Source organism: Aristolochia californica, unplaced genomic scaffold, assembly GCF_029961685.1.
Source record: "Aristolochia californica isolate CCGP_79_NKW_82.1479 unplaced genomic scaffold, dmAriCali1.0.hap1 SCAF_14, whole genome shotgun sequence".
NCBI lineage: Eukaryota > Viridiplantae > Streptophyta > Magnoliopsida > Piperales > Aristolochiaceae > Aristolochia > Aristolochia californica.
In genome coordinates this window covers 4,847,441-4,859,959 of record NW_027181815.1, presented here as the reverse complement: position 1 = coordinate 4,859,959, position 12,519 = coordinate 4,847,441, and the positions used below count along the sequence as shown (strand labels likewise).

The 12,519-nt window shown below is 40.9% G+C and overlaps 2 protein-coding genes across 3 annotated transcripts; one reads left to right on the top strand and one right to left on the bottom strand.

Moving 5' to 3' along the window:
- LOC137949798 (peroxidase 16-like) lies at positions 1-1,578 on the top strand. The gene is made up of 4 exons (XM_068795986.1): positions 1-300; positions 408-605; positions 822-987; positions 1,085-1,578. The coding sequence occupies exons 1-4, from the start codon at positions 88-90 to the stop codon at positions 1,489-1,491; spliced, it is 984 nt and encodes a 327-aa protein (XP_068652087.1). The 5' UTR covers positions 1-87; the 3' UTR covers positions 1,492-1,578.
- Positions 1,579-1,894: 316 nt separating this feature from the next.
- Positions 1,895-5,528, bottom strand: LOC137950656 (uncharacterized). Of its 2 annotated transcripts, XM_068797240.1 has the most exons (4): positions 4,739-5,528; positions 2,747-2,994; positions 2,478-2,654; positions 1,895-2,393 (listed from the first exon to the last, which is right to left on the bottom strand). In XM_068797240.1, the coding sequence occupies exons 2-4, from the start codon at positions 2,990-2,992 to the stop codon at positions 2,031-2,033; spliced, it is 786 nt and encodes a 261-aa protein (XP_068653341.1). In that variant the 5' UTR covers positions 2,993-2,994; positions 4,739-5,528; the 3' UTR covers positions 1,895-2,030. The 2 variants fall into 2 exon arrangements, with proteins under 2 accessions (XP_068653341.1, XP_068653340.1); XM_068797239.1 differs by having other exon boundaries at positions 1,895-2,654.
- Between the last annotated feature and the right edge of the window lie 6,991 nt (positions 5,529-12,519).

Sequence of the window (12,519 nt, the reverse complement as noted above, 5' to 3'; positions counted from 1 at the left end):
CGCATTTTGAGGAAGATTCCTTGCTCATGCAAATATATATAATCTGCAGTCGACGGCTTCCAGCAGCAGAAGAGAGCAACTGAAGCAATGGGGCGTTACTGTATCATTGTCTTGTCGTTTCTTCTCTCGCTTGTCCTTCTCCCCAACGTGGCATCTGGTCAGTTGAGGCGGAACTACTACAGGAACATCTGCCCAAATGTCGAATCCATCGTTCGTTCCGCGGTGACGACGAAACTTCAACAAACGTTTGTGACAGCCCCGGCAACGCTTCGACTCTTCTTCCATGACTGCTTCGTTCGAGTTTGTTTTGCTGGTTTTTCTTCGTTTTGGCTTTCTTAAGATTTGGCGCTATATGTAAATCTTCGTTTTAATCCCACTTGTATATGTTTGGTGAACCATCTCTGCAGGGATGTGACGCTTCAGTATTACTGGCTTCTCCGATTAACAGGGCTGAAAAAGACCATCCAGATGACATCTCTTTGGCTGGAGATGGGTTCGATACGGTCATCAAAGCCAAGGCCGCTGTGGATAGGGATCCCAGGTGCCGGAATAAGGTCTCCTGCGCTGATCTATTAGCCATGGCCGCTAGAGATGTTGTAGTACTGGTAAGAGAAAACCTTCTTCCTACGCGCCCGTCATTTTCTCTCCTTTGTTTTCTTTTCCTTCATGGCTCTATAGTGCGAAACAAAAAGAAAAGCTCTTTCATCACAAGGTAGTCATCGTCAAACATCATTATTCTCTACTGAGTACCGCCGAGCGCCATTTTTTGTCATCTTCTGCATGAAATTCAGCATGCTTAATCATTTGCAAATGAATATTAGACCGGCGGCCCCTTCTTTCAAGTTGAGTTGGGAAGACTAGATGGAAGAGTCTCTACCAGGCCCAGCGTGAGAGGCCATGTTCCCCATGGCAACTTCAACCTTAACCAACTCAATGCCATGTTCGCTTCCAATGGCCTCACCCAAACTGATATGATCGCACTGTCAGGTACTTATGCCTTCCTTTTTTGCCTATAGATTCACTGCCATTATACCCAGAAAATATTCATCGGCGTTACTGACGACAGAGTTACATCACTTTTCAGGCGCCCATACAATCGGATTCGCCCACTGCGGCCAATTCTCAAAACGAATTTACAACTTCCAGCGTGGTAGGCCAGTAGATCCGTCCCTCAACCCCTTCTACGCAAGGCAGCTTCAGCAGATGTGCCCAAGAACTGTGGACCCCAGAATCGCCATCAACATGGATCCCACGACCCCCAACACCTTCGACAATGCGTACTTCAAGAACCTTCAACAAGGGAAAGGGCTGTTCACATCCGATCAGACCTTGTTTACTGATCCAAGATCACGGGGGACAGTGAATCTGTTTGCTTCAAACCAGACAGCTTTCCGGCAGGCCTTCGTTGCTGCCATGACAAAGCTTGGAAGAATGGGTGTCAAGACTGGAAGACAAGGAGAAATCAGGCGCGACTGCACTGCTGTGAACTAGAAGAGAAGAGGGTTGTCCATTGCCGCCCATTTGTGGTGGTATACTTTATTGTCCTCTTAAATTCTTATTAGAGTTATCGAACTTATTTTCTGGATGAAGCTTCCAGATTGTCTTTATATGTAAATCCAATGAATAACATCTGGTTTTTTTTTTTTTTTGGGGGGGGGGGGGGGGGGGGGGGAAGGCTATTCTGAAACATTTTTTTCTGTCCTCTTACCGGAGAACTAATTAAGAGATCTTATCTCTCAAATGTGACTTCGTAATATCTTCATTACAAAAACATCGCCGTTACTTTCGAGAAATTGGGAGAATTTCATAAGATCAAACTCATGAATGAATGCCTTGAAATTTCAACATTGTACAAGGATTTTTCCTGCATGTCAGCGGGCCTTTGTTACTCAACTACTTCCAAGTGGGTCCTCGGTTTCATTCATACATTAACAAAGGAAAGTTGTGAGCCCACACCTCCTGAATTACCAGATGGGATGGCCGTGAACAATATTTTCATTAAAAAGGAAGAAAATCTTGCAATTGAATTTTCAAGTCCTATTTAAGCTCAACGTTCGGAAAAGCCAATGAGGCCTCTTTAAGCTTTCTTGGTCCTCCTCCACTCGATCCGATCTTACTGCTGTAGATGAATTTTGTTTCTTTTTCTCGTCAGATTTGTTCTTACTCCTTCCACATCCGATGCTTAACGTCAATTCTATGTCACTCTCCTCCTCGGGGCAAAACGGAGGGTCATGCAGTTCCTCACAGCTCACTGTGTCTTTTAAATTTCTGCCGAAGACTATGTTCCGATCTTCTACAGCGCTCGGACAAGCTGAATTATCTTGGTCTGCTGGTCGTTCGAGATCGAAACCCCTGCGAGCCCTGCTAGTGTCTTGAGAAGTGCTACTGGGTTCCTGTGAGCTTGGGTCGACGCTTACATTATGTCTCTGATGAAAGTTGTAACTATGATGTGTGTTACTAAAAGGAGATGAGCTTGCCTGGGGGCTTGTAGATGTGCTCCAAAAAGCACTTCTGATGTCAAGATCCCTGTAATCAGGCCCTCCATGCAATGTTCCATGTCTGGGACTAGACTGTCCAGAGAGTTTTAGCTCCTTACTTCTTAACTCTGACATTAATACTTTTTGAACTCTGTACAATCGGTGGAGTTCGTGTACCTACATTATTCGTATGTAAACAGTTAAGATTCGATCAATGATCCTAGAGCTATATTACCATAGAATTTTGACTGAGGTTGTTTATATTGCACCTGATCTCTGAAAGTCTCTTCTTGCTTTAGCATTGTCTTTCTTAGGGATTCCCGGTTGTACTGTTCAAGCAATCTATCCATAGAATCTTCAAGCTGGTGATATCCAGTTCCTATCTTCTCTTTGGGAAATCCCTCTCTGGAACAAGCCCAAGAATGTGTAAGATCCCTGCCTATGTCTACTGCTTCAACTTTTTTATTTGCTAAAGTGGGAAGCAGATTTACAGCCTGGTGCAATTTTGTTCCCATTCCTGTAATGATAAAGAGAACACAGACATCAAATCATAGCCATTCAGATATGAGAAAGTAGAAAAAATTATAATAGAATTAAGCTCTATAGACATGCATTTTCAATTTTAAAATCCACTGAACAGTAGGGAAGGAACACCGATATCAGTTTTATAAATATTGCTATATACAAAAGCAATTCAACAAGGAGTGAAAGAATTCATTCACTCTTTTAGTCTCTTCGAAGGAAGACACAACTGAAAATGGTCATTTTCAGCTGCTAACAGATAATCCTATGAAATAATTAGATAATCACCCTAATGGCACAGTATCATGTGCTGCAACCTTGCATAAATATTCTGGAAGTAGAATGCAAGGATGAATTCCACCAGTTTGGTTGTTAATTCATGTATACCTCATTTCACCAATGCTATACAGTCGTAAACAAATGAGCCCTAAGGGTTGTTGATCCATAGAAAGAGAAACTCATGCAAACTGAAATGCATTATTAACTATGACTTGTGCTGGAACTGAATCTGGGGAGTTTGATCAAAAGCTATAGGAGATCTGGTCATTCAGAATCACCCTTTTCCACAATACCACTAGACTGAGAAAAGGTAGCATGCTTTAGATTGGAGTATTTTACCAGAGGAATAACTTTTCTTATTTTCAGAAGTTGCCAGAATTTCATTCCAAGTTGAATTCAAGATCTCTGGCAACATTTGTTGCATATACCTTATCTTCTCTAGTTCCTGGGATTAATGCAGAAGATAGGGTCAGAGGTCACAAAAGAACAGTTAAGTGTCGTCCTAGTATGCATGAAACTGGTCTAGCTTACTGCCTAGAAATAAACATAAAGAGAAAAGGTAGTGGTTTACACAGAGAAAGCCTCCTGTAATGCTAAAATTTTGAATATCTTGACCAAGAAACCTATATGTTGGAAAATATAGCAGAAAACATACCATAAGGTCATCCTTAATGCTACTGACACCAGAAGTAGAGTTGGTAAAGGCTACAAGCCAATTTCACCAACTTTTTCCAAGAGGGGATACAGAAATTGAAGATCTAGCAATTCAAGTGAGGCATTCTCATGTATTAATGGAAAAGCTGAGGAGGCAAGACTAAGTGAAAGGAACTGAGAGGTCATATATAGCTAGCTTCTTTGACATGTCTTAAGCCGAACAGCTGATGCGGCCTTATTTCAGGCTCACAGAATGATTATAACCGATCCTTCAGTAAGCTTCACAGTAAGTGATTGGCCATGGAAATCATGGGCATGTTTCCACGATCAAGTAATTCTGATTTCATTCTCTCCACCGAAGGAAACGAGAGCAACTAAGAACTTTCATCAACAATCCTGTTATATCTCCAAATTTTTTGGTGTAACCAAATAATGCGTTCAAGATACAGCGGGGAAGGAACTGGAAAGGCTTCTGAGATCTTCAGAAAAATTTCAGTAGCAGAATTCCCACAGGATTGATTCAAGCAGAGACTAATATATGAAGAATCCATCTCCTACCACCTCTTAAAATATCAAGTACAAGAAAGATTCGGGATCTCCACCAAAATCCTTCAAAAAATAGTAGAAAGAGAAAAGCGAGGAGCCTGAGATGTAATCTTTGTCGTGTTTTAGTTCAGTAAATAAAAAGTGATCCCATTATCCTACACAAATGCAACATGAGTAATTACAGAGGAAACAGAGGATAACACAATTAATTCGATCCTCAAAAGAAGAAGACCCAAAACCATAAAAGAAAAGGAATTCACCTGTGAGATATAGACGCGAAAAACACTTGTTTTCCCTTGTTCATAGAACATCTTCTTTCAGTACATGACCAGTCTCATCCATCTGCCACTGACAGAGGGGCAAAAACGGTCCAAATTCTACACCAAAATTAGTTCCCATGACTCGTTTGCTGTGCAAGGTCTCATGGCAGAGGAGCAAACGGCGGATTAACCCAGGTGAGAGGTGATAGATTCGGAGGCTCTCATATGGGCAGTTTCCGAACAAGAAAAGAGTCCCACGCTCCCTTCTCTTTTTCCCTATTGCTCTTCTTCTCCCAAAAACAACCAAGCCCACCAAAAATAATGTAAGCTTGACAGGCTGTACAGGGCGAGAGGCAAAGAAAAGGTGGAGAAGCCTATGGTGAAATCAGTTGTGTGCTGGATTGTATATTGTGCTGCGGAGGGAGGAGGATCAAAGAGGGAGCAAGACGAAACAAAATAAAAATAAAAACAAATCTCACTGCTCTACGTAAGCCTATGTAAGCCTGTAAACAAGATCTTCCAAACAGGCCTTCAATGACATGAGATACGAAGATGCGAAAGGTGGGCTACAACTCTTGGGACAGATCACTTCTATCTTTCTCTTTCTTCGCTTCTTTTGAAAATTTGGAGATACCCCCACGAAATGAGATTAGTCTAGTTGTCCTTTACAAACCCATTTAAGTAAGTCGGTAGAAGGCATTAGAATTTAGAACGAACTCATCCTCTGCTTCCGCTTCCCCTTCCCCTCCTGTTATTTGTTAAGAGAGGACGTTTTCGAAAATAACGGGGGCTCTGGATTTCGGTGAAAATGCGTGGAAGAGTCGCAGATGGTAGCTATTTTAAGGGGTTACCGTCTCAGTATTCGCAGGGCTCTTCTATCTTCAACACCCACTACAAGATTCCACTGGATTTCCTTAAAAACTATACTCACTGCTGCTTTTTTCTCATTAAAAAAAATGATACATTTTCCATTTTCTACAAGGACCCATTTATTGGCATATTTAAGAACCCACGTCGTGATGCTACTGAAGGTACTCATAGTTTATTCGTATTCAGTTTTTGCGTCAAGGGTACCTTTCTTGTTTTGTGTTTTTACATACAGAGATACCTGCGACTTGCTGGTTTTTTTTCTACTCGTATCCTTTTCAGGGTTAAATCTACCTGCACATTTTCAGTTAGAGCCTTGAACTTACCGTCGTAAAAAACTAGAACAGCTGAGCAGAGTGCTTCCGATGTCGATGGAGGATCTCATCTGTCCCTGTTTTTTTAATCAAAATACGATATATATTTTTTTCCTCGTTGAAAGATGAAAATTTGGGTTTTGAAGTCAGGATTCGCTGGCCTTGAATCCTCACCTCCAGATTCAACTGTAAGAAGCTCATGAAGATTTATGACCGCCCTCTGCCCTCCAAATCGCACAGATTCTGCTCGAAATTAAATACCAAAGCAGAAAAAGAGAAGGAAACTTCCCGCATATCGCTTTCTTCCAAAATCTACCAGACCAAAACATACCTGTTCCTGAAAATTTTAATTGGGAAGAGCTTAAACTTTTTCAGTTCTCAAGTCCGGAGAAATCCAGACTACACTCACATGCACCAATGTCTTTTTTATTTCGATTTTATCTGGGCATGCCTTGTTTTGTCTTATTCTTCTTTTCTGCGTGCTCCAAATCTCATCATATTGGTTTTGGGAGTAACATGGCCCGTCTGCCTAATGTCAGGAATAGATCCAACTCCGTGTCCCCCTTGTGATTATTTTATAAACCAGCTATGCATAGTGCATACAGAAAGAGAAAGAGAGTATTTTCAGGATTCAGATCCTTCCTTTTTCTCCTGGAGGGTCCGTCATTTCCTATGTGATCTGCCAGTACAGGATGGTTGTGCCAGTGTCATTACAATCTTTCTCTCTCTACAGACGACAGGCAAAAAGGGGATAGTGTCTGTAATTCCTTTCACTGTCTTCGTTTTTTTCCTTGTACTCAACTCAGCTCCATGGACTCTGCGCATGTGATGGATTCCTAAAGCAATTAAAGTAGCCTATCTATCTCATCACTTCAGATTTCATTCTACTTCGTTGGTTGGCTGTTACTTGTTGCAACTTGCCAAAGTGCTTGATGACTGATGCGAAAGTTCTCACCTCGGAGCATGACTCAGAAGCTTCCGAGTAAATCGTCCAGGAGTAGTACAATAAATTCCTGCGTTTCATCGTCTTCACTCCCTATCCCAGCAATCACAATTCACGGCTCACAAACTCCTGGGTCGGACTCGGCTCCAGCTGCGTTGTCTAATAGTTTATTTATCCTTTAACTTGATTCATATCTGCGTGAAAAATAAAATATTCTCCAGAGTTCCGATCATTCGATTATTTCAGGTGCTAGACTCGTGTATCTCGAGCAACCCGTCAAACAAGAAAAATAAATACAGACGACATGGGAAGATGGACTCCACCTCCGAAAGGTCCCACATGAGGATCCATTCTGGTACGGCTGCCCCTGCCTCGATGACGCCACTGAAAAGAGAAACGGAGAAGAAGAAAAGAAACAACAGTGATAGGGAAGGAAAATGTTTAGTTTACGCTGAAATGCATGGGGGAAGAGAGACAGAGAGAGAGAGAGGGGGGAGAATGGAGGGAGAGGTGGTTACTGTGTTTGATTCTCTGTGTTTTTTTTTTTTTTCTGTTGTTGTTAAAGGAGAGAGCTCAGAGCCTGTTTGGCATGAAAAGTTTGATACGGACAGAGGAGACAAAAGCCTGACGGCATCTTTCAGTGAGGGTGGGCATAGACTGGATTGCAGGATGCACGCGATGCAGCCCTGCCAAGGCGCAGCCGTGATAGGCGGGACCCTCTTGTTCCCTCCCTTATCGTCCACTGATCAGCCTTCTACCCTAGGGGCACAAATCTGGCAAGTGACCAGTTAACGAATTCGCTGAATTCTAGGTGCTACATATGTCCTATATTATAGTCACATTCTAACACATTCTGTAAATTTAGATATAATAGCGATAAGAGAATTTATCCAATAAGAAAAATAGAAACCTTATCTCAATCGTCCAATCAATAACTATATTAACCATCCAATCAAAGATTATCTCAACTGTCCGATCAATGGCAACAAGTGGGATTGGCACTAAAATGTGTGGAAGGACATCTTGAATGCCTAGAGTAGGCATTCATGTCCATTTTTACATTATGGTTTCTAGGTAACTCTTACCTCTTACATGCTTATACCATAATAAAAATTTGTCCCTTGTGTCTGCCATTTCCTCAATTGCGTTCAAGAAAGTGACCTAATGGGTTGCTCCAGATTTGTCTCTTCTATAATTTTTTTTATGAGTCGATGTGCCCAAGCTAGCCCAAATCAAGACAGGATACAACTTACCGGTTGATAATGGTACTGGTCTTGACCTTACTGGTTTCAAATGATCGGAACCAAAACACTACTTAGCCTCTATTTTGCAAAAATAATTTAAGTCTCTCTGATGGTGACTAACTTAAAGACTCATTAATTAATACTATTTTAAGGGGAAGTTTAATGAAAAATTAAGAATGATAGAAAATAGTTATTTAGACCTAAACAAGAATCTTAATCAACTTAGATGTTTTAAATCTAATTAGTAGCTGAAATTGACTTAAATTAGTGAAAAAAACCCGTCTCAATGGGCCACTTAGTCAAATCAATGATTCCATGCAAGACATGTAAAACCAAATTAGAGAGATAACGCATGCAAGTATCTTAAGTCAATTCTTGCTTAAGACAAGCTTAAGAAATTAAAATAAAAATAAAAATTGCAGCTTAAGAAACCACTAATCCCCCATTAAGAACCTTAAATTCCCCAAGTCCCAACCCACTAAACTGAAACGCTACTTTATGATTGGTGACCCTAAAATGAAACTGACCAATTCAATCATTCGAGTCACAAGGGCCCACCCTGTCTTACTCCTCAGACTTCTTATTTTGCGAACCTACCGCCGTGACTCATGAGCCATGTGAGAGGATCAGCAATTTTAGGTGGCCCAGCCAGAGAGGGACCACAAATTGACATAAACGCATGATTGTATCATTAGCGAAGCTGATTTAATCTAATCTCTTTTGACAGGTATGCAGCACTTGAAGAATGGCGATTTGCCTGCTGGGTTGCGACATCGGAATCAAGAGACCCGCGTCCGTGTATTAAACTGTAAATACCCACCACATGTTTCACCTTTTTCGTATAATAATGTTTCCCAGGGACTTGAAAGAAAAAAATTAATTAAAAATTACTAAATTCATAAGGCAAGTGCTCCAGTGGTGGGCCCCACAGTGAGAATATGAAAAATTTAGTGGGCCCTCTTTCTTGGTAAGCCTTAATGGAGCCCCCTTCAATGTGACCCAAGTAGTTTTAATTTTTTTTTTTTTTTTTTTTTTTTAATGTACAAGTACGTGTTATTTTATTTTATTTTATTCACGGTTGGCTTTGGAGTGGGTACGTGTCCTTTTGTCCTTACTTGTTTATTTTTAAAAACTTTTTTCTATAATTCCGGAGGATAGATGAGAAGTAGCGGTCACGTTTTGTCACGTGAACTTCACGTGAAGTTGGGTAGCTTTAAATTAGAAATTTTCATCTGAATGGGCCTCAGTGGACAAATGTCACCATGTCACTTAATCCTATGTGGTCCCCCTATTTCTTTCCAGCAATGGACCAGTGGAGATCAACAGGCCCGTGCATGTCCGGTCTATTTCCCGTATACAAACGAAATAGTCGCGCCGATATTTTGGATTGATCGATATCAACGGCTTATAACACGTTTGATAGCAAATGCAGTAGCAACGAATGGTCTTGGATCTCACGATTGTATTTAAAAAATAAAAAAGCTAAAACCGTAACGATATTTTTCAACACCGTGATGATAACGAAGTTTCCAAGTCTCCTCCTCAGATACGTGGATCGCGGAGATACGTTTCGATTTCTTCTCCGAGGAGTCATCTTACGGGTTCTCGACATGTGTCGCCGCATTTCATCTAATGGGTTTATCCTGTTCTTCTCTTTGACGTGAAGAGGTAGGGAGAGAGGGAGAGAGGGAGGGGAGGGATGATTTTCTATTTGACCTGACGAGGGAAAGAGATGATCTTATGTTTGACCTGACGAGGGAGCGGGAGCGGGGGAGGTAGTGGTTAAACAATTAATTGACTGTAAAAGATCGTGGAGAGAGAGAGAGAGAGAGAGAGAAGAAAATAGTTGCGATTAGATAAGCCATCACTATTGATTAATTTAGAAGGGAGCGATGATGGGGTGGTTAGGGATTGAAGGGTTTTTATGAGCGTGAGGGGTGAAGAATTCTCTGTCTGGGAGGCGTTTGTTTAAATGTCTGTGAAAGAAGATACGTAAGCTGGAGATTCTTTTGAGATGGGGTCACTGTAAGCTCACCACCACATCAGTTTCCCACATTCACTGAATCGGATTTGATGGAGTTTGAAACTATTAAAGAAAAGGATAGATGATGTTGATGAGGGAATCTCTTGGGGAGAGGTAATGGGGCCCATTCTACTGCCCTTATCTTCCATGGCTATCCTATTCTAATAGACAATAATATCTGCGTCCCATGTTGTCTCAATGATTCCATTTCTTTTAAACGACGAGGGTCTGCTAGCCTCACAAACAGGTAAGCATTATATGTGGGTCTGTCATCTTCCACTTTCCATTAATTCTCAGTAATGGAGTAGTAGCTATCTTCTCTTTTTTACATTTGATGCTTCTCTGGACGGAGAAAGGTAAAAGCTTTTGAAGGACATATTTCTATAATGGGAAGAGAGGATCAAGTGTCACCTTCACTAATTTACATTTCTGTCTCTGGATTGTTTAATCTGCCATTATTGAATGCAAAGATAAATAAGTAGTTTTTTAAAAGGATTATGATTTATTTGTTGTGGGGAGTTTGTAAGGCATTTGTGATGTGTACCTACTTTTACTGAAACATAAAACTAGATTCCTTCTCAGTTCTTTGTACTGGTTGTACTCGGATGGATCTGATCACCTGCCCCCTTTCATGGAAGATGCCACCATGGAGCTTGTTGTTGGCAGAGAGCACTGGAACGTCAATTATTAAGGGCCTATTTAGATTGACTTTTGGAAGGGTACTATCCCATTCTTCTTAAAACTAATAATTGATCTTTAAGAGCAAAAGACTTTTTAACTTGTCTACTTGTTTCTGTCAATACTAGACAGTAAAAAGGCAGACTTGTTTAGGTCTTGAAAGCTGAAAGGTAACTCGAAAGTTCAAGCCTAGAAGATAAGTGGTTCATTTTCATCCACAGTTTCATCACTGGGGCATCCAGGCAGAGCTGAAGACTGGTTCAGAAACAACTCCAGCCAATGCTCATACTTAGTTGAGTCCATGATTGTTTGTGAGAGCCCCTTACATAGACAGAATTGTAGAATGTTTGGTTGGGTGAGGGGACTCAGATGGTGTCTGCCATAGTACAATGATTCAGAGGGTGTCGTTTTGCAAGGGAATGAGACATTTGTGGGGACTTTCTTACTTTTTTTTATGTGGGCAAGTGGTCCAGCTTGGATCGTACTTCCACATCTGTCTGTCACATTAAAATCTATCCTACTCACAGGATGTTTATCTCATCCCAATCTTCTTGCTTTCCAGTCTCCACTAAAGCCTATTATCCAATCTGATTCATGGAAGGAAGCCAACATCAAATCTTTTGTCTAACATAAAGGTGGCAATCCACCATGGGCAATCCCTCATTTGTTGAATCAATAAGATGCTTCTAAAGTTAACCTCGTGACATTGGCAAAATTTTATCGATATCTGCTCTAAAGTGTTTCTGGTGCAGAGGAATCTGGTTGCACGATCAGAGTCTGATGCCATTATTCTTTAGCAGAATTGTTTCAGTGGGTACTAATCTACATATAGCAGTATCTAGCGGTTCCTTCTATAAACGAATCCACAAGTCCTAGGCTTTTCTCCAACGTTTCTCTCTTTCTTTTTTATTATTGATTTTTTAGTTTTTTAGCTTTTTTACGAGGATGAAGAATGAATAATTTGACTGTTTGGTGTCCAAAGCTGAGTTGGGATCCTAATCGGAAAATTTCTTGTGAGTAGGCTTTTCAAGAAGCCCAATGCCTTGAGCCCATAAAATGGTGTGTTGCCTGGTTTGACATAAAATGGACCACCCTCCCTCTTTGCTCTCTCTCCTCCCCTCCTGTCTTCAACGAGAGAAGAAAATGTTTTTCTTAACTTTGGCCATCTTCATCCTGCTACTGTTTTCTTAACCAGAGCTTCTATTACTTCCTTTGAGATGGAAGAGGATCGATCAATGTTATAAAAACTAACCCAATCATTGAGCTTAACCTGGATCGACCACCGGTTGAACCCAGTTTCTTGTAATACAACTTTACGAAAAGCTTGGCTCTCAAGTTTAGATATTACATAACTCTAATGTTGTCCGAGTCTCACATTGAAACAATGAACGCTTGAACAAAATCTGGCAGAGGCAATTTTCTTTTGTATTGAATTCAAATAATAGATCCATAGAGAAAATTGAGTAATCATAAATAGAACCATATAGATGAAAAACGAATAGGCTTGTCCCAGGAAACGACGTGATTCTTTCTAGGCTTTCTCTGCCTTCTGCGGGTACTGAAGTTGTTGCCTATTCATTCTAAAGAGGAAGCTCGACTATGATTATGATGAGAAGGCAGCCCAGATAGAAGCATCCCAGTTAAGAGTTTGGATTTACATCGACAAACCAAGAGTTTGTCTTGAGCCATCTCATAAACAGCACTTTCTGCAG